The 18,367-nt window shown below is 49.0% G+C and overlaps 1 protein-coding gene across 1 annotated transcript in view; it reads right to left on the minus strand.

Annotated features, from left to right (window-relative positions):
• Nucleotides 1-232: 232 nt before the first annotated feature.
• Zfhx3 (zinc finger homeobox 3) overlaps nucleotides 233-18,367 on the minus strand; it is a 240,187-nt gene continuing 222,052 nt past the window's right edge. Inside the window, 4 exon segments of the mRNA XM_040737179.1 lie at nucleotides 233-5,281; nucleotides 5,284-6,195; nucleotides 10,023-15,482; nucleotides 16,634-16,736. Coding sequence (XP_040593113.1) covers nucleotides 4,506-5,281; nucleotides 5,284-6,195; nucleotides 10,023-15,482; nucleotides 16,634-16,736 — 7,251 coding nt within the window. The 3' untranslated portion in view covers nucleotides 233-4,505.

Here is an 18,367-nt window from a genome sequence, read left to right on the forward strand (position 1 = left end):
GCTTATTCTGGGCAGTCCAATAAGCTAGTCTTCTGGCCCAAACACACACACCAGTACAAAGACACCAAAGAGTAATTGTGGTTTGTGTACCTTCTCATTCACCTTGGGATAAGTACACCTGGCACACACAGCCAGCCTTAAGACATTGATGAAATTTATACTTCCCCAGCTGTGGGCATCTCTTTCATGTATGCTCCCGTACATGCACAAAAATCTGGTAACAGACAAGAACTTTTGCTCATATTTTTTAATGTATCACAATGAGCAGGAAACATACTTGATGAAATATTTTCAAAGGAGTATATTCAATTACCATCTACAATCAACTTAACTATGACAACAAAGTTTTGTGACAAGTTTCTTTTTCAGTTGGAGAGTTCCTTTGTGGTTCTGTTAGTCTCCATGTGTTTTGGTACAGTTCGAGATCAGCATTGTTACAGTAACAAAAAAGCTAACAAGACTACATTATAGAAAAACACCAAGAACATCATTTTTGGTTTCACTTGCTCTATTTTTTTTGTTTTTGTTGTTTTTGTTTGTTTTTTTGTTTTTTTGTTGTGTTTTTTTTTTTTTGTACATTGCAAAGGCTGTTCATATACCTCTTTACCTCAGGGTCACGTTCATTTATGCTTTCTTTCCTACCCAAACTTGCCCCCCTTCCCCCTGAAGAAAGTAAACAAAACAAAAAACTAGTCAAAGCTTTGTTTCACAGTGGGCAGTATCTCAGCGCCAACAACCAACCAACTCAATTTTATGCTTCTATTTAAAATGTTTTAATTTAATTTATTATTTAAAAAAAATATATGTCCACGAACATCAAGTGCACTGGCTTGGGTCACTGCCTCTGTCTCCTGCAACTTCCTGCCACGCCTGATAACTCAGGGTTCAACATGTGCCGCCTGCCTTACTTTATTTTCAGTTGTGTAAAACTTTGGCCACATTCATCTTTTTAAATAGCTTTTAATTAAAAAAACAAACAAACAAACAAACAAAAACCAACTTCCTAGATGCAGTGTGTGTGTATGTATGTGTTTGTGTGGAAGTGTGTGTTTTCCTTCTTACGGGAGGGGCAGAGAAAGGACAGGTATCCTGGTGCAGAACGTCAAACAGTGTCTAGCACCAAGCCACATCAGGAAGGAGCGAAGGGGGGGGATTCCTCCCAACAACTAATAAAAAACAAAACAAAACAAAAACCCAAAACCCTAAGTGCCAATAGAAGTTAGGAACTAATTTTAAAAGTTGAGTTGAGATGGTCTACTCAGCTCCCCCGCTCCAACAGCAGACAGGAGTAAAGTCCTAAGTGGGATCATCTAAACAGCCCAGCACTGTAGGAAATGTATGCTTTGTTGTGCTACAGATCACAGCCGCTGTGGCTGCTAGCCCACAGATCCGTGACCAGCTCTTGTCTGCCTTTCTGATTTGCACCATCGCTGGCTGCTTTGCTATTTCTGGGTGAGTGCTGAGGATGTCTCCTTTGATGGCCATGCGTGTGGGTGGTGCAGCTGTGGAAGAAAGCCTTCAGTGTGTAGCCCACTGCAGGCTGAGACTCCTACAGATCTCCTCTGAGGGACACTGGTGGGGAGGAACCCACTTAGCCATTCTAGCCACCTTACGGCTGCCAAACACACCCACGGGTCAAGGTGTGGCACAGTGAAACACTGACAGTCACTCTGCCTTCCAGAGGGAGGGTGATAGTAGCTCAAAATAGAACAAACAAAACCATTGGGGAAGGGCTGTCAGAGTTACAAAGGAACTTCAGGTTGGGGGTGGGGGGGACAGAAATTGCACTATTACCAAGCAATATCATCTTAAAAAACGGTTTTCAAGAAGACCTAGCAGAATGACAGGTAAAGCTAGTGTTAAACTGTTAATTGGTATCACACAGAGAACCAAAAACAAACATTTTTCTATAGATACAGACACAGTAACATACAACAGTTAAATGGCAAAAAATATATATATATATATATTTCATAGAGTTACAAACAAGATAAAATAATGGGAAACAAAAAAAACTGTACAACTTTAAAATTTAAAAGTGTTCATCTCAAAACACAGGGAGAAATACAATTCTTGTTAAAAGGAAATAGCTATTTAAAACAGTAAGTGTTTTGCGTACTTGTTTTTTGACACCTTATGCTATAACTGGATACTGATATGAATAGTTAAGATGGTACTCTTTTAGTATTTCTACTTTTAAAAAATTAAAAAGGAATTTGCACTGTGCATCAGCCTACTTAGAAATATGTACAACAGTTTAGGATCTACTCTTTCTTTAACTAAAAACAAATTCATAAAAATAGTCCCGGCTAAGAAAGGAAAGAAAAAAAAGAGAAAGATTTCAGATCTTGGAATGCTCCAGTCTTTTGCAAAGTCGATGAATGGCCTCCGCACTGGGGAAGAAGCCTGGAAGGTGGCCAACGGAACCTGGATTCACAGTCTTCAAAGTTCCCTTTGAAACATAAGGAGGAGAGGGAGGGAGAAGGACTTCACACTTTGGGGAGTGAGGGAGATTATGTCTGTTGGTGTTTGGTTATGAAACTGAAACAGCAAAGCGTCTATTTGTCTTCAAAACTTATGTTTTAGCAGCACAAAGTTTTCCTTTCAAAGTTCAGACCGTTTCAAGATGAAGATGGGTGTGTGTTGCATTGTGTTGTGTTACAGGAATATGGGTATTAACAGGAACACAAGTGCCTAGTACACGAGTTCCCTTTTTTGCTCTCTGTACATTGCTATCTGTCTTTGTTGGCTGCACTCTGGATCACTCGCCTCTCAGACTGCCTAACACAAGGACAAAACTTTGAAGTAAAAAAAAAAAATGTGTCTTTTGGTATCTGGAATTGTCATTAACAGCTGCCTCTCTGCTTGCAGAGGGAGCACACAACGACTTGGGAACTCTTTTGTGTTACTCTTTCTTTCTTTTATTAAACTAAGTCTTGTTGGTTTAAATCAGAAACAAATTCTCAAGTAACAAGAACCCTTTCCCCTTTTTCTGCATCAGCAGTGAAAGGGTGTGTCTTTGGATTTTTTTTTTAAAGCATGAAATTTCTTTTTCTGAGAGAGGAAAGAAAAGACACAAACACAAAAACCAAAACCAAATCACTAGCCAAAAACTTCTTAGAAAGAAAAGCACACAGCCCCAATTACACAAGCTGAAATGAGTGTTTTAGTTCAAGAAAAGAATATTTGAAGTGTCCACAGATCAAGTAAGGGGGGGGGGGCGCAAAGAAAAAGCAAAGACAGGATTTTAAAAAAAATGCTCAGGGCTACCAGACACAGGTAACTAGAATTAAATGCCTTTCAAAAGTCTCAACTCCCCAACCAAAAATAATGTGTGAGGACTCTGATGATCCCTGGAGTCCTCTGAAATACTCTCTTGAGGTTTAGTTTATAAAATAATCCTGCAGCAGCCCTCCAAGAACTGAAGGCAGCCACTTTCAGTGGGAGATGAGAGGGTGGGAGCTGGAGCAGGGGAGACAAAGTGGAATTAAGGGACAAAGGGAAGAGAAGCTTAGGTGAAGCAACAGATTGCAATCTATCCACTAGGGATGAACAAGACATCAAATGAGGAGCTGTCGCTGGACCACACAAAAGCTAAATGCACAAGGGGTTTAAGTCTACCATACTGCTTCAGCTCATTTCCAATGCAGCAATCTACTCAACACCAAAAATGGTCATACCTACCATAAATACAGAAAGTCAGTTTTTAAAACTCATTTTTTTTTAAGCTACAAGTCCTCAACACTCTGTGTGTGGGTTTTTTTTTTCTCTGAAGGTGGGAGTGCTTAAGCTTTTCCCCTTGAAACTGGCTTCAGCAGAAAAAGCTATTCTTGAAAATCCCCAGAAAGCTAAAGCAGTTCACATTGTTTTCCTTGAATACTTTCTGCCCATTTTTAAATTAACAAAACAAAACAAAATCTTTTCTGGAAAGAAAGAAAAAACCATATAAAACAACGATTCTGAAAACAGAACGAAGTGGGAGCGATTGACCTGAGAATAAAAAGACATTACATTTCTTTTTTTTTTTTTCTTTTAGCAAGCCATTGGTATCTGAATGCTAAGATAGCAAGAAATTTAAAACTGCAACAAGGTGGAGTGCTTTCCCATACAGTGCATGCCGGGCTCCTCTGTGCTATCAAGGTGGGGCAGTTCTCAAAAGGGGCAAATATACAAGGGGTTTAAGCTCCAACGACAATAGGCAGGCCCTGCGGACTTCAGTTCCCCAGACCAATAGTACCTTTAAAAGGACACAATGTAACAGGGTTAGGGTTTGTGTTTTCTTTTTTTAATATTAAAAGAAAAAAAAAAGACAAGGATGTAAAATCACCGGCATAGATAGGTATATGGGAAAACAACCCACGCTTTTTCTTTTTTTTTCCTTTTTTTATTTTTTGTTTTTTTGTTTTTTTGGTTAGAAGCTTTGGAATTGCAGTTAGTCTATTTTTGAAATTGGTTTGTTATTTATTTTTTATTTAAACTCATTTGTAATTGTTCATCTTCAAAGCTTACAATCTGAAGGTGTCCGTTCCTACACTGGTCAGACCACTGTCCTTGGGGCAGCTGGGGTCTTTGGGACCCTCCACCGGGCTCGCCGGTCCGTCGGACTTTTGGCTGAGATCCGTGTCAGACTCCTCCGAATAGTCGTCTGTTGGCATCGAGGGCTGAACCCCTGAGGTGCTGCATGAACTTGAGGTAACCGTTGAAGATGAGGAGAGAGGAGGAAAAGAAGGGGGCTTCGCGGCCGAAGCCCGGGAGCCCACTGGCGGCCAAGACTTCCTGGAGGCGTGGGGGGAAGCGGAGGACGAGGACGGGGCGGCCGACGGGGGAGGGGGGCTGTCGTTTGAGTGAGCGGCAGACTGCGAGGTAGATGCGGTGCTAGGATCGGGGAAGCAGGCAGAGTGAGGTAATAAACTAGGGTGCTCTTTGGCGTTTCTTGCTGCTCTCGTGATTGTTCTGTGTTTGTGCAAGGCCGACTCGAGATGCTGACTCAGCGCTTCCTCCCCGCAGAGCGCGCTCTCGCACGCCAGGCAGTGGTATGAGCCTCCGCCGCCACCGCCGCCTCCGCCACCGCTGCTGGTGGGGACATGAAGCACCATCTCTTGCAGGTTCACCACAGACTGGCCGAAGAAGCAGAGGGACTTCAGGTGGCTCCTTGCCGCCTCCTCGTCGCCGAAGCCCGCCTGGCACTTGCGGCAGACCAACTTGTACTGCACCTTTGGAACAATGAAGGGGTCACAGAGGGAGTCCGCACTTTTGCTTTCTGCTTCTGGCTCTTCAGGGGTTTCGGCAGGAGGGGGGACACCTCACGGGGGACGTTTTTCTGCTCTTCTGGTTTGGGGGATTCTTTGGCAGGGTCTTTGTCTGGGGAGGCAGCCCCCTGGGGGACTGGGGTTTGGCTTGCTTTGGGCTGCTGCTGCTGCTGCACTTTTTGTTGTTGCTGCTGCTGCTGTTGCTGCTGCTGCTGCTGCTGTAGTTGCCGCTGCTGCTGCTGTTGCTGCTGCTGAATGGCCTCCTGCAGACTCTGCTGGTATTGCTGGTACTGCTGCAGTAGGGAGCCTGGAGACAACCCCATCAGGGCCTGCGACAGGGCAGGGCTGTAGGGGAACAGGCCTTCCATGCCATACATAGGCTGCAGGTACCCGCTCTGCAGGGCGCCAGGGATCTGGGGGGCATAATAAGGAGAAAAGCCTGGTACGAAGTAAGGAAGGAACTGGCTCGTGAGCAATGCTGTGGGGTCTGAAGTCAAGGCCGCCTGCAGGGCCTGCAGCTGAGCAGGGTCCACTGCGTACTCCATGGCGGGCAGTGGGGCTGAGATGGTGGCTGTGGCGGCTGTCGGGGCCTCTCCTTTCTCCTTCTTGGGGACAGGTAGGGGTTCCCCTTTCCCTTTGTGTGCCTTTTCCTTCTCCTTTCCTTTCTCACCGTCTTTGTCCTTGCGTTGCTGTTGCAGGGGGAGCTGTGGCGTAGGTATCGGCTGGGCTGCGGGTGGTGGAGGCTGCTGCTGCTGCTGCACCTGTGGCTGCGGCTGCTGGGGTGGTGGGGGCTGCTGAGGGGCCATCGCCATGGTGGCTTGTGCTGGGGTCGGGGAGCTCAGCGAGGCTGAGGACGGTTTATTTGGTAATCCAGATGTGGGGAGGCCAGGGGAAGGAACTGTTGTGCTGGGCAGACCCATCAAGTTCGGTTTAGGAGACGTTAAAGCTAAAAGGAATGGAGACAGAGAGGAAAATCACGGATCAGTCTAGGGGCGGTGAGTCTGAAATTCAAAGTGTTGCACCTGTGCCTTTGGCACAGTCACAGTCTTCTCAAAGTCAGTGCTGTCAACAGGTGTACCCTGCCACGCCCTGGGTTAGCTGGCCAAGTATTTTAGTCAAGACCCAGACCTGGGTCAGCTTCCATACTTCATGCCCGCTATCATCAGCACTCACAAGCTCACCTTTTCCCTGCCATGCACTTTCAGATACCATTCAATGTGTCTGGTACACATTGGCCTGGAGGCCCCCAAACTAGCTTCCAGTAAACCAAAAGCTGTCATCAGAGTGCCACAGACAGAAAGACAAAGCAAAGCCCTAGCAGGGCCCCAAGGCCACATGAACAAACACAGCAGTTTCTGCATGTGTCGCCATCATCCTGCCCCACTGCCACTGAACAGACACTTTAGGAGGGCGGAGAGAAGATGAATGAGAAGATAGAGGAAGAGCCTGGGAAGAAAGAAAACACCTCATTCAGGGAAAATCGCTCCAGTGCCTTGGTCCAACTCATCTGTAGCAGTATGTCTGGGGAGTAAGACATACTATGTCCTCTTGCCTCTGTCTGAACAACATACAAGGGGTGTCAGTGGGGCTGCAGACACTTGAGGTGACACCCACAGTTCCCAGGGTATTAGAGCTCATCCTTCCTACCACTCTGTTTTTGCTAACTGGTGATCATGAACTGTAAACCCAGGACCATACAAAATACAGTCTTATCTATCTATCTTTGATCTTGCTCAACCCTAATCTATCACTACATACAAAAAACCGTTACCCACCCCAGGGCCTGCGAGCCTATGGGCTCCGCAGCTGTGCCTTGCATAAAGACTGAGTCCCAGAGTGATGAAACAGAGTATCGCCACAGATGGTACACCAAGCTTTAGTGGTGATGAGAAAGCATGCGCTGGGAAGGGGCAGAGTTCACTGAACAATGTACAATGCTGACAACAGGCATTGGAGAACAGACAACAGACCTCGAACACCTCCATGTTTACCACAGATGAATGACTAGACAGCGTATCACAGGACACATGTTTGACTAGGACTACCTTCTCCCAGAAAGCAGAGGTAGAGGTCCATAACATGACAGTCTTCATGAGGAGAGAAAAGGAAAACAACAACAAAACACTCCGAAGCCCAGAGTTGGATGAAGACTGTGTTCATTCCCAGCATGAACGATACAGTGCATCAAAATCTCCATATTAAAGAAGTGTAGAAGAAGGTTGCTTCATGTTGCCAATCCCAGGAGACGCAAAGCTTCCTTCAGTACAACCACTGAGGGCAACTCATCCAATTTCCTTAACGTACACTAGGGACTGAAGCTTGGTAAGATGTGACTGGCTAGTAAGGAAAGTTCAAAGACTTGTTGGCTGAGCTGGCCTAAGTGAGGCAGAGTGGGATTATAACCGATAGGCTTAGGGCAGGGCTTTCTGTGTGCGAGTAGGCAGTAGGGAGCAGGTCTGGGACCAGAGCCAACAGGAATGCCTGTCGATTTGCCCACACCCATGGCTTCATGCTTTCAAGAGAAAGGTTCAGGTCAGATGGACTAGCAAGAGATTCAGGTTTTAAGGAACACTTACTGAACCCCTGCTATTTACCAAGCTCTGCACTGGCTGTACTCGCACACTACGGCTGTAACGTTGGTTTTCTGATCTGTAAGATCAGAACTGGGCAAGGTACTTCATCCCCCAGAAGCTCAAGTTACTGTGGAGTCGGACTGACCTTGTGTGGATCACGGCTGACACACATCAGATGTGTGACCTTTGGTCCCCTAGTAGATTTCTTAGAACCCCAGCCTTCTATAGAAGAAGACTGCAGGGACGGCATGAATGGCCATGTGGAAAGAGCTTAGCATCGGGACTGGCATATAGTAACTGCTTGATAAACACAAGTTCCTTCCCTCCCATTCCAGGCCCAGTGCTTCTGCAAGCAGCAGTAGTTGAGGTGCTGGTAGCTAGGGAACATCTGGCTGCCCTGATGATGAAGATCACAGCTTTGTTTCTCTCCAGTCCACTCTAAGTGGTCAGAACCTGAGCAGCACATATACCTGTTGACTGAATGGCTTGTACTGGGTGTTGTGGAAGAGCACATAACACTGGGAGCCCAGAGGCCTGGATGGGAGTTCTGGCTCCTACCCTAGCTTGCTGAATGGTCTTGACCTCTCTGGGCCTCAGATTTCTCATCTGTAAAACAAGGGGATACATCAAACATTCTAAGTCTACTTTAAAATTTTTTATTCTCATCTGTGCGTGTGTCAGGGGAGGGGGTGTTCATGTGCTATAGTGGGTAGGTAAAGGGACTCAGTTCCCATCTTCTGCCCTGCTGAAGCAGGGTCTCTCTTATGCCTGTCCAGCAATATCCAGGTAAGCTATTCACCCATATGCTTCTGGGTGAATCTCCTGTTTCCACTTCTCATCTGGAATCTTGGGATTACAGATGGATGCCAATGCATCACATTTTTTGGCGGGGGGAGGGGTGGGTTCTGGGAATCAAAATCGTGGCATTAAGTTTGCATGGCAAGTGCTTTTACTCAATGAGCCATCTCGCTGGTTCCGATTCTCTTATTTTCAAATCATTATATGCTGGGTCTTCCTGCCAATGCCCTAGTTTGCATGGATCATTCAAATGTCTGACCACTTGCCACAGCCACAATTTGTTTCCAGGCTTATGTCTTGCTGGCTTCAACATCAGTCTGTACGCAAAAATCTTTGTCTTAATGCTTTCTTTTCTCGTTCCCTTTCGTAGGAAACTGAGAGCAGGAATGCAGTAGCTTATGTTAACTAGGACTGCTCTAAGAAAGCAACTGAAGCTTCAAGTTTCGGAAAGATAAGGCGGGCCCTGTGAGGATCTGGTGTGCTTGCTACTTAGCATAGGCCTGTGTAGAGGGCGCTTGCTAGCATGTGCCTAATCCTCATAGGATGCTGAGAAGAAGGCCCAGTTTAAGAAGGGCGAGAAGATGGGTGAAGACAGACGAGGAGAAACAAGAAAGGAATGCCTGTCAGAAGAACCGCAAGAGCCCTCCTCATCTTTAAGAGAGGCCATGTAAGCGGCAAATGTGTGTGATTCCAGATGAGCAAGAGTGAGGGAAGAAAGAAGGGAAGGGCGGCTGAGGATCCCTAGAGTCATTTGTCTGAGAGACTAAATGTTTTCATGTCCAAACTAAGAACTGCATCACCCAGGGCAAGATTCCTGGCCAGTGAGTTCTAAGAGAAAGCCTCGTAGAAACTGGCCACTGTTCTGAACAGAAGAGAACCCGGTGGAGAAAGCCCCTAGCATGTTAAGAGTGGCTTCCTGCTCTTGGAAGGTGGGGGGGGGGGGCTGCATGCATGAGGATGGACAAAGGGTTGATCTCAATTCTCTCCAGCCAGCTAGTTGCTACAGGCAGGGTCCAACACAGTCTTAGCTAGGCAACTCTGCTGTCTTCTATTTATATCAACTATGGTAAGTGGGATCATATGACCACAAGGTTGGAAATTCCCTGGCAATTAGTACGCCAGATGTTCCTTACTAACAGACACCAAGAGAGTAATGTCAGAGGAGTCACTCTGAAGTGGTCACTTCCATCCCAACACGGGAGAATCCAAGGAATCCACGTGCCCGCTGGCACTGGGGATGCATGGCTGGATTGGAACTGCAACAGTACCTGAAACGCTGTTACTTTTAGGTGACTAAAGAGGCAAGCTTCCTACTTGACCAGCCCTTGGAGTGTTGGTAACCACGTTACAAAACTGAGTGTCTACTGAACTTTGAAAAGCCATCGCCTGGAGCAGGACCCACCTGTGTTGGATGGAGTAAAGCCTGGCAAGGAGGGGCTGTTGAGGCCGGGGAGCAACACAGGAGGAATGCCCTGGAGCGCTGGATACGTGGTAGGAAGGTTAAGAGCCTGAAGAGGGGCGTTGTCAAACATCCCTTGCTGCTGAGCTGCCAGTCCAAGGACTTCGTTAGCCTTTTTAATCCGGTCCAGCTCCTGCTGAGCCATCAACTGGCGGACAGTGGCTGGGTCAAAATATTCTTTCTCCTTGTCCAGCTGGCTTCCAATGGTGTCCTTAACTTTGGAGATATGCTGTTGGGAAAAGATATGGTCACGTACAGACAGCCTCGCGCTGTACTTGATGCCACACAAAGTGCACTCTGTTTTGGGTCCCTCGTAACTCGTTTGGTTTATACCAAAATGCTTGGCCATGCTTAACTTGGACTTCTTCTCTTTTGCCCGGGCATTCTGGAACCAGACCTGAACAACTCTCTTTGGCAGTCCAATGTCATTGCCTAGGACCTCACACTCTAGCATCGTGGGTGTCCTGTAGTCATTGAAGCATGACTTGAGGACCTTCAGTTGCAGGTTGGTCATTTGAGTGCGAAAACGTTTCTGCCCGGGTCGATCCCCGTTGTCGCCAGATTTCCCTGCAGACCCACTGGCCCCGGGACTTGGGGAGCAGGGGTCTGCGAGGCTCGAGGTTTCACTATAGTCCACGGTACCTTCATTGTCATACTCCTTGCTATAAAAGCTCGGGGCTGGGCTGACCAGGCCAGATGACAACCGGTCTTCATACTCGGACATTGCCATCATGGCTGCTTTGGTCAACCCCTCACTAGGTGCAGAAGATTTGGTTTCAGTTGTTATTCCTGTTGCACTGTCATTATCAGCGTTGCCCTCGTCCCCCGTTGTGGTATCTGTGATTGCAGTGTTGACAGAGGAACAGTCGTCGTTGTCCAGCTTAGTTTGGTCAAAGTTCAGGTTAACTGAGGACATGGAGGGGCTTTCAAAGTCTTCCATGCCTTCGACCTTGATGGAGGAAGGACTGAGAAGAGTTCTAGGGGACAACTCCATGGTTTTACTCACGGGCGAGAGCGGCACACCCTGACCATCACTGCTGCTTGGGGGTAGGTGGGAAAAGCTAGTTCCATCAAATATATCTCCCTTCATCTGGAGTCCCCCATCGCAGTCTAAGAGCATGGCCGACAGAGTCAGGTTGTAGCCAGCTCTCTTGGCTTCATGCCAGTGCCGAGACCGGATATGAGCCTCTAGGGCAGTCTTGGCCTTGAAGAGTGCTCTGCAGAAAGGGCATCTCCTGTGGGCCTGTGCTGGACCCACAGCCCGGAACTGACCTTTCCTCTCCCGAGCTCGGGTGTTCTGAAACCACACTTGTACCACGCGCTTCTTCAAGCCCACCTCGTGCGCGATGTGATCCAGCATCTTTCGAGTTGGGTTGGAGTCCAGCAGATACTTCTGGTAGAGAATTTCTAGCTGTTCTGGTGTGATGGTTGTCCTCAAACGCTTGTCTCTCTGAGGCTCTTCTCCTCCCGTCCCACTGTCGTTTTCTCCAGGGCTTGCGCTGGCTTTCTCCTCCAGCTTCCTCTTGAGAGTGTTCATCGTGGAGGTTGGCGTTGAAGGAGAAGTGGCCGAGCTGGCAGGGATCTGAGGTATGGCCCCCGAGAGCAGCTGGCTGGCCAGGAGCGGGTTGCTGGGATCAAACAGCATGAAAGGCATATCCAACGACCTGTCCAAAAACTGGGGGTGGATGAACTGGTTCTGTGCGCTCAGAAAGTGAAGCTGCTGGTGCTCCTGCCAGTGCTCAAAGGACGGGAACGCCAGCTTGCACTGGTCACACTGGTAGGGGATTAGCTGAGGAGGTAGGTTTGCCAGCTGCTGAGGAGTTGATGTGTGGAGGGGCTTGAGAGGCAGATGGGAGAGCTGAGAAGGGCTGGGGCTCGACTGGGGGAGGGGGCACTGTGGAGGGGGTGCCTGCGGAGGAGGCTGCGGTAAGGAGGGGGCAGCCAGCTGTGGGAGCTTGGGCTGGGGTGCATTTGTCTTTTGCTCGGGCTGCTCTTGCTGCTGCACCTCTGGCTTTGGCTGTCCTTGCTTCTCCTGGGTTTGGTTTGGCTGTGCACTGGGAGGGTCGGCCTGCTTTGGCTTCTCATCGCTCGCCTCTGCTTTCGAATTGAAGGGGGCCAGTTCATCAGTCTCCGCCGTGAGCTGCAGGAAGGCAGAGGGAGCTGTGCTGGCTGATGGCGCTGGGGCGCTGTAAGCCTGGGAGGGCATAGGGGTGCTGCAAGAGGAGCTGGTAGGGGTGAGGATCTCCATGGCATCCATGGAGTCCTCATTTTGGCTGTCATCCTGCCCCTCCTCATCCTCATCCTTGTAACACAGCTTCTTCTGGTGCTTGATGAGATCAAAGATGCGCTGAAACACGAGGCTACATTTTTTGCACTGGTAATTCAAGTTGCTCGTTCGAATGTATCTGTCATTTGTAAGCTCACGCCGCTCTCCATCTTTGCCCTCTCCCTGATTCTCATAATTTTTCCTGGCCTTTTGCCGGGCATTTTGAAACCACACCACTATGACCCGGGTCGGAAGGTTCAATAGGTTAGAAAGTTGCTCGAATTCGTCGTCCTTTGGGTAAGCATTGGCATCAAAGAAGTCCTGGAGGACCCTGAGCTGGTAGTCAGTGAACCTTGTTCTTGAGGACCTCTTGCTTCCCCAGTACTCCTGCTTCTGGGGTTCTGGTGAAGGCGGCCGGGAGTCGATCTTGAGCTCCTCCAGACTGGTGATGGGAGGGTTGCTGAAGTTATACGGGGAGTCTTTGTTACGCTGCCGCTCCTTGAAGAGGGTGTTTCTGAACCAGTGCTTGATCACTTTCTGGGGCAAGCCGGACTTGTCCGCCATCTCTTTGATCTGTTCCTCACTGGGGGAGTTGTTAATGTCAAAATACTGCCGTAGCACTCGGAGCTGGTCGTCTGTGATCCTGGTGCGCGGCCTCTTGTTCTGTTGCTGGAGCAGGGTTGGATTGAGCTGGTGTTGGTACAGCTGGGCCAGATCGGCGGGCAGAGGCTCCACGGGGCCCAGCTGAGGGGGCAGCTGAGCTGGCAGAGTCTGCAGCGGCATCGTCTGCATCATGAGTGGTGAGAAGATGGGCAGCTCCATCGGCATGGAGAGCTGGGTGAGAGGCACGGAGGGCTGGGCCGGGGCGATGGTAGGCGAGGTGATGGGTGGAGCTGACGCTGGGATGGCTGGTGCGGAAGCTGGCTGGGGGGGTGCCGCAGGAAGTGGGGGCGGGGGAGGTGGAGGTGGCGGTGGCGGCGGCTCTGGGGTCTGGGGCCTCAGCGGGTACAGCTTATCGTAGTGCTCTCTGTATTGCTTGGCAAACCTCTCCAGCTGTTTGAAGGGAAAATAGTTCTGGTGCACGTGCTCTTGATGGCTCTTTAGAATCAAGATGTTGGAAAACAGCTTGCCACAGGAGTCACACTCAAGCTTCTCCAGGCTCTCACCCTGCTCTGCCTTCCCAGTCTTCTTCTGCGCCTTCTGCTTGTTCTCATTGTACTGGATGACCAGCTCAAAGCCAAAGTTCTCCAGCAAGGCCTTGGTAGCATTCCCTCTGGCATCCGAGGCAATGCGCGGAGGAAGCATTGAAGCCTCAGAACCACCCCCTGTTGCCAACTCTTTCTTCTCTTTGGCCTTCAAGGCATCTGGCAGTGATTCCTTTGGTCCTGTGTTACCCTCCACTCCCTCTGACCCGTCCCTCTCTCGCTGGCTTTCTTTCTCCTTTTCTTTGATGACCAGTTTGTTTTTCTTTTCGGGGTGCTGGCTTGGCTGGAGGAGGGCTGAGTGACTCTGGGAAAGAGAGAGTTGACTCTGCTGCTGCTGCTGCTGCTGTTGCTGCTGTAGAATCTGCTGGTGGCTCAGCTGTGGGATCTGGACCTGAGCCTTCAGGTCTTCCAACAGGCCTGGGCCTGACCCCGTCAGCGTCAGAGCCCCGCTGGTCACGGGCAAGCTCACCTCCGGGTTGAGCTGGAACTCCGCGCTGGGGATGTAGAAAGGGAAGAGCAGGTGCTGCTGCTGCTGCTGAAGCTGCAGCAAGGTCTCTGTGGTCATGGGAAAGTGAGGAAGGAGAGTCGGGTTAAAAAGTTGAGACTGGATCAGGGCCGCCTGCTGCTGCAACTCCTGCTGCAAGTGCGCCTGAACTTGAGCCTGGGCCTGGGCCAGCGTCTGTGCTTGCTGCTGCTGCTGTTGCTGCTGCTGTTGCTGCTGCTGCTGCCGGGAAGCAATCATATCTGCTAACTTCTTCCGGTTGGCCTCCTTGGGCTCTGAAGGGGAAGTGATGTTGGCACTGATGGGATTCCCCAGAGGCGGCATCCCCACGCTCTCAGTGGGCACCTGGCTCAGCAAGTTGGAGCTCTGAGCCATGCCAGCACTGCTTGGATTGGTGGTGGTAAAAGTGTTGGCACCACTGGTGCTCACAGGACTCGGGGTAGAGGAGCTAAGGGACACACTGCCGCTGTTCCCAGTCCCGTTGCTGCCGCCGCCGCCGCTTGCCGCCTCCAGCTTGGCTGCTCGGGCCTTGGTTTGGTGCAACACAGACCTCATGTGGATCTCCAGCGTGGAGCTCTGGCTGTATGCCACATTGCAAGTGTTACATTTAAATGGTTTGTTGTCCGGGCTGCTGGTGGGCTCTGGCTGGCCAGTTGCCGATTCTTGAAGGGCTCTCTTCAACTTATGCAGGTGAGAGACGGAATTGTAGTGCACCAGCAGGATATTCTTTTGAGTGAAAGATTCCTTACAGACAGTACACTTGTACGGGCGAGAAGGGTCTAGAAACTTCTCCATGGTAAAGTTGGGGCCTTTTCTGAAGGGTAGAGCTCTCTTGGGCTCTGAACCTGCATCTTCCTGTACTGACCCAGAGTCACTGCCTGTTGGGCTCTGCTTATCCTCCAGGTCACTCTCTTCCTCCTTGTCTTCTTCAACAATTATGGTGTGGTCTTCAGCCAGGGTGGGGTCTCCCATCGCCAAGAGGTCCCCGTTGGCTAGAAGCCCACCATAGAGCTGCTGGATGTCAGCCTCACTCAACTCCAGGTGACTTGTCTCGAGGTGCTTTTTCAGGGCCTGGAAAGTCCGGAAACTGCGCTGACAGAGACAGCACATGGTGGCAGCTCTGATCACGTGGTACTGAGAGTGGAGCTGCAGCTTTTCGATGGTCTTGAAAGCCAGGCTACACTGGTTGCAGCGGTACTTGTACACGTGGCGATCTGACACGGGCAGCTGAGGCCTCTTGGCATGCACCTCGTTGAAATGGGCCTGCAGGGCGGCGGAGGTCTTGAAGACCTGGTTGCACCCCTTCTTCCAGCAGAGGAAGCCCGTGTCCTCTCTCCCACCAGCGGGGTCAGCAGAGGGTGCTTTTGGGTCTCCGCTGTGCTCTGTGCTAGCAGGCGGCAAGATGTTCTTCCCCAGATCCTCTGAACTTTCTGTAAAAAACAAACACATCAAGCCCAAAGATAAAGACGGCTTTGTTCCCAGGGTGGCGCTCGGAGCCATTCATCTAGCCGGGCGTTAGGAATACAGGAAACACCCAGCCGAGTGCCAGCACCTCTCCACAGGGCAGCAGAATCCGTGCATAAACAACGTGCGCATGAACAGGGGCGCACAGATCGATATAAATAGGTCCAGTTCATAACATGCCTGTGTTATATCACAGTCCTAACGGTCCTCAGTTTCCCAAAAGGCAGCCTGAAGGTTACTGATCTTAACGGTACCCTTTATGCTCACTTTTTTTTGTTGTTGTTATAAAAATTTAGCACATCAGATCTGTTGTAAAGGACATTTGCATTAGTGCTGTGCTAAGTTGTGAGGAGGTTCTACGTTTTGGGGTTTTTAAAAAGGCATTTAGTTTCATCTTTATGGTGACTCCTGTTTTTTTTTTTTATCACTGTTTCTTGAACCCAGGCCCTTGTTCATGCTAGCAGGTAAGTGCTAGTGTGGCTTTAAAATGTCGACACTATTCAGTAAGCAGTGAGTATTCCAATTACTAAAATGCATTACTTTCTTTCCCCTGAAACATTAAGATCATCATGGTCATAAACACTCTGAGTCTTCCCAGGTCATCTGTCTACTTTCAATATAGACACATCACAAGGAAGAAGGCTAGGCACCAGCAGTGTCAGCCTTAGGTGTCCATCCGTAAGAGTGGTAAAGACTCAGGGAGAGCTTCACAGAGGCCTAGGTACCACTCTGTGGCATGACAACTGCAGCAGAAATGGCCATGGCCATGGTCCTTACAAATGCTATGTTTACAGCAAGAAAGACAACTGAGGATCTGAAGATCTTCCAATGGCAGGTCTCTAGCGACTCAGCTCTTCACTGAGCACTCCAGGGGGGGGTGCACACACCCTGTACCAGTACCCACTGGATCTCATGCACAGTCCTCTAACTGTAAACCCCGTGAAGGAACTGTCTACAGGATACAGGCTAAGACCTAAGGTTTTGGTAATGAAACCCATCATCAGTCCCATTCACCCAGGGTCTACTATAAAGAGTCCCCTGGCCCTTGCCCCATGAAAACTTTGACCCAAGAACTTGTCTTGTTTCAGTCTGTAGGCGTAGAGGTTATGACACTAACCAGGTTGCTTTCCTGCCTCTTCCAAATTGGAATTGCCATCTCGGTCTGGAACAGCTGCAGGGAGGAACATGCTGCTGGGCATCACCATTTCAGGAGTGGTCACCTGAGGAGAGAGAAGCGGGGAAACAGGAGGAGTCAGATCATGGAGGAAACAGACACCAAATACGAAAGGTTTAAAAATTATTTAATAAGCAAAATTAGCCTTCACCAATGTTAAGCTAGAGGTGTCACTTTTCATAGCTCAGTGAAGATTCATGTTTATTAGACAAAGCTCACATCAGTCAAAAGTGTTTCTACGGTTACATTCTGGACATAATTAGCAGTGCACACTTGAAGAATAATCTTATTATTAATATTTTTCTTTTATGCAGAATTTTGACTTTGATCACTGACAATGTTTTGTCATGGGCTGTGAAACTTCTTGTGCAACCAATTAGGTAGATAAGTTGAAAGGCCCACCTTAAGCTGCTGCAAACATAATAAGGGCCCTAATTAAATCATACCTAGGAAAGTACATGGTAATCTTGAAGCAGGGAGCATTGGAGCACTGTTTTGAAAATGTATTCAGGCAAGAAGAGGAGGGGAGTCAGAGTGAAGGAAAGGGTAAGGAGAGAGGAGAACAAAGGGAGGGCTAAGGACACTCAGACACACCAGCAGATCTTCCAGGAAGCAGCACTGTAACCCTTTACACGCCGAGAGCAAGCGCAAACAAGCGTTTTTCTATAACTCGCATAAGTCCGAGTTTCACCCAGAGTCTTTGTGCCTGAGGTACACACCATCAGAGGGAACATGAGCCCAGTATCCCAGCCATCCAGCTAATTCTACAGCACAGTAGCGCTCTACTGCACGGCCTTCTACAGCAGGGCATCCTCCCTGACCTTGAGACTGGGCTGTTAGCCCCTAATGGAGCATTTCCATAATTAGCCTCCATCTAAGGAGCTACATTTTAGGTCAGATCCTCAGACTTTTTTCTCTGCCTCCCTGCTGTGTGGCCAGAAGCCAGTCCCAACAACTTCTGACAGGGCTTCAGATGCCCACGGGAAAGAATAAGGGCTCTCCACCTAGAAAGCAACAATGTTACTAAGTTGACGTGCAACCCACCAGTGGCCACACCCTCAAAAAACAAGGGATGCTCCCTTGGCCAGCAACTACTCACGGCCTGTACCTCAGTATGAGGTGGGACCTGTAGATCATCTACTTCATCGGGAAGGGGGCGTGCTAAGTGAGACATGGATGGTGTTGGAGGACAAAATGGGGGAGTAGATATGATTGTATCTCATTGTACGCACGTGTGACACTCTCAAAATTAAAGGGATATCACAGCACTCTCTCTTTGCCTGCCAATGAAGCAGGAAACTTTGGCAGCAGTAACAATTCCAAATGAATTAGAAACTGGTGGAGAAGTAATGGGAGGCGACATGGTGACCGGCCCCACCCGGAGGCCCTGCTGCACCGCTCAGACAAAACCTCACTGTGAGAATAGATTCACTTGGAGTTTTGTTTAAAGTTACCATTTGAAAAGTATTTTAATCACTGTGAGGTCGCAGCCTTCTCCAAATAGTTGCTGGCATCTCTCTAGCGTCGTCAACAACAGGTTCAACAATAGAGGAAACCCAAACAACTGTGACCACTAACCAAAGGTGTGTGATAGTTTGTTTGCTTGTTTGTTTGTTTTTCCCCATCTCAGAAGCCAACTGGAACAAAACTTAAGCAACAGGCGCTACAGAGGAGGGT

Source organism: Mesocricetus auratus, unplaced genomic scaffold (assembly GCF_017639785.1).
Source record: "Mesocricetus auratus isolate SY011 unplaced genomic scaffold, BCM_Maur_2.0 Super-Scaffold_6723, whole genome shotgun sequence".
NCBI lineage: Eukaryota > Metazoa > Chordata > Mammalia > Rodentia > Cricetidae > Mesocricetus > Mesocricetus auratus.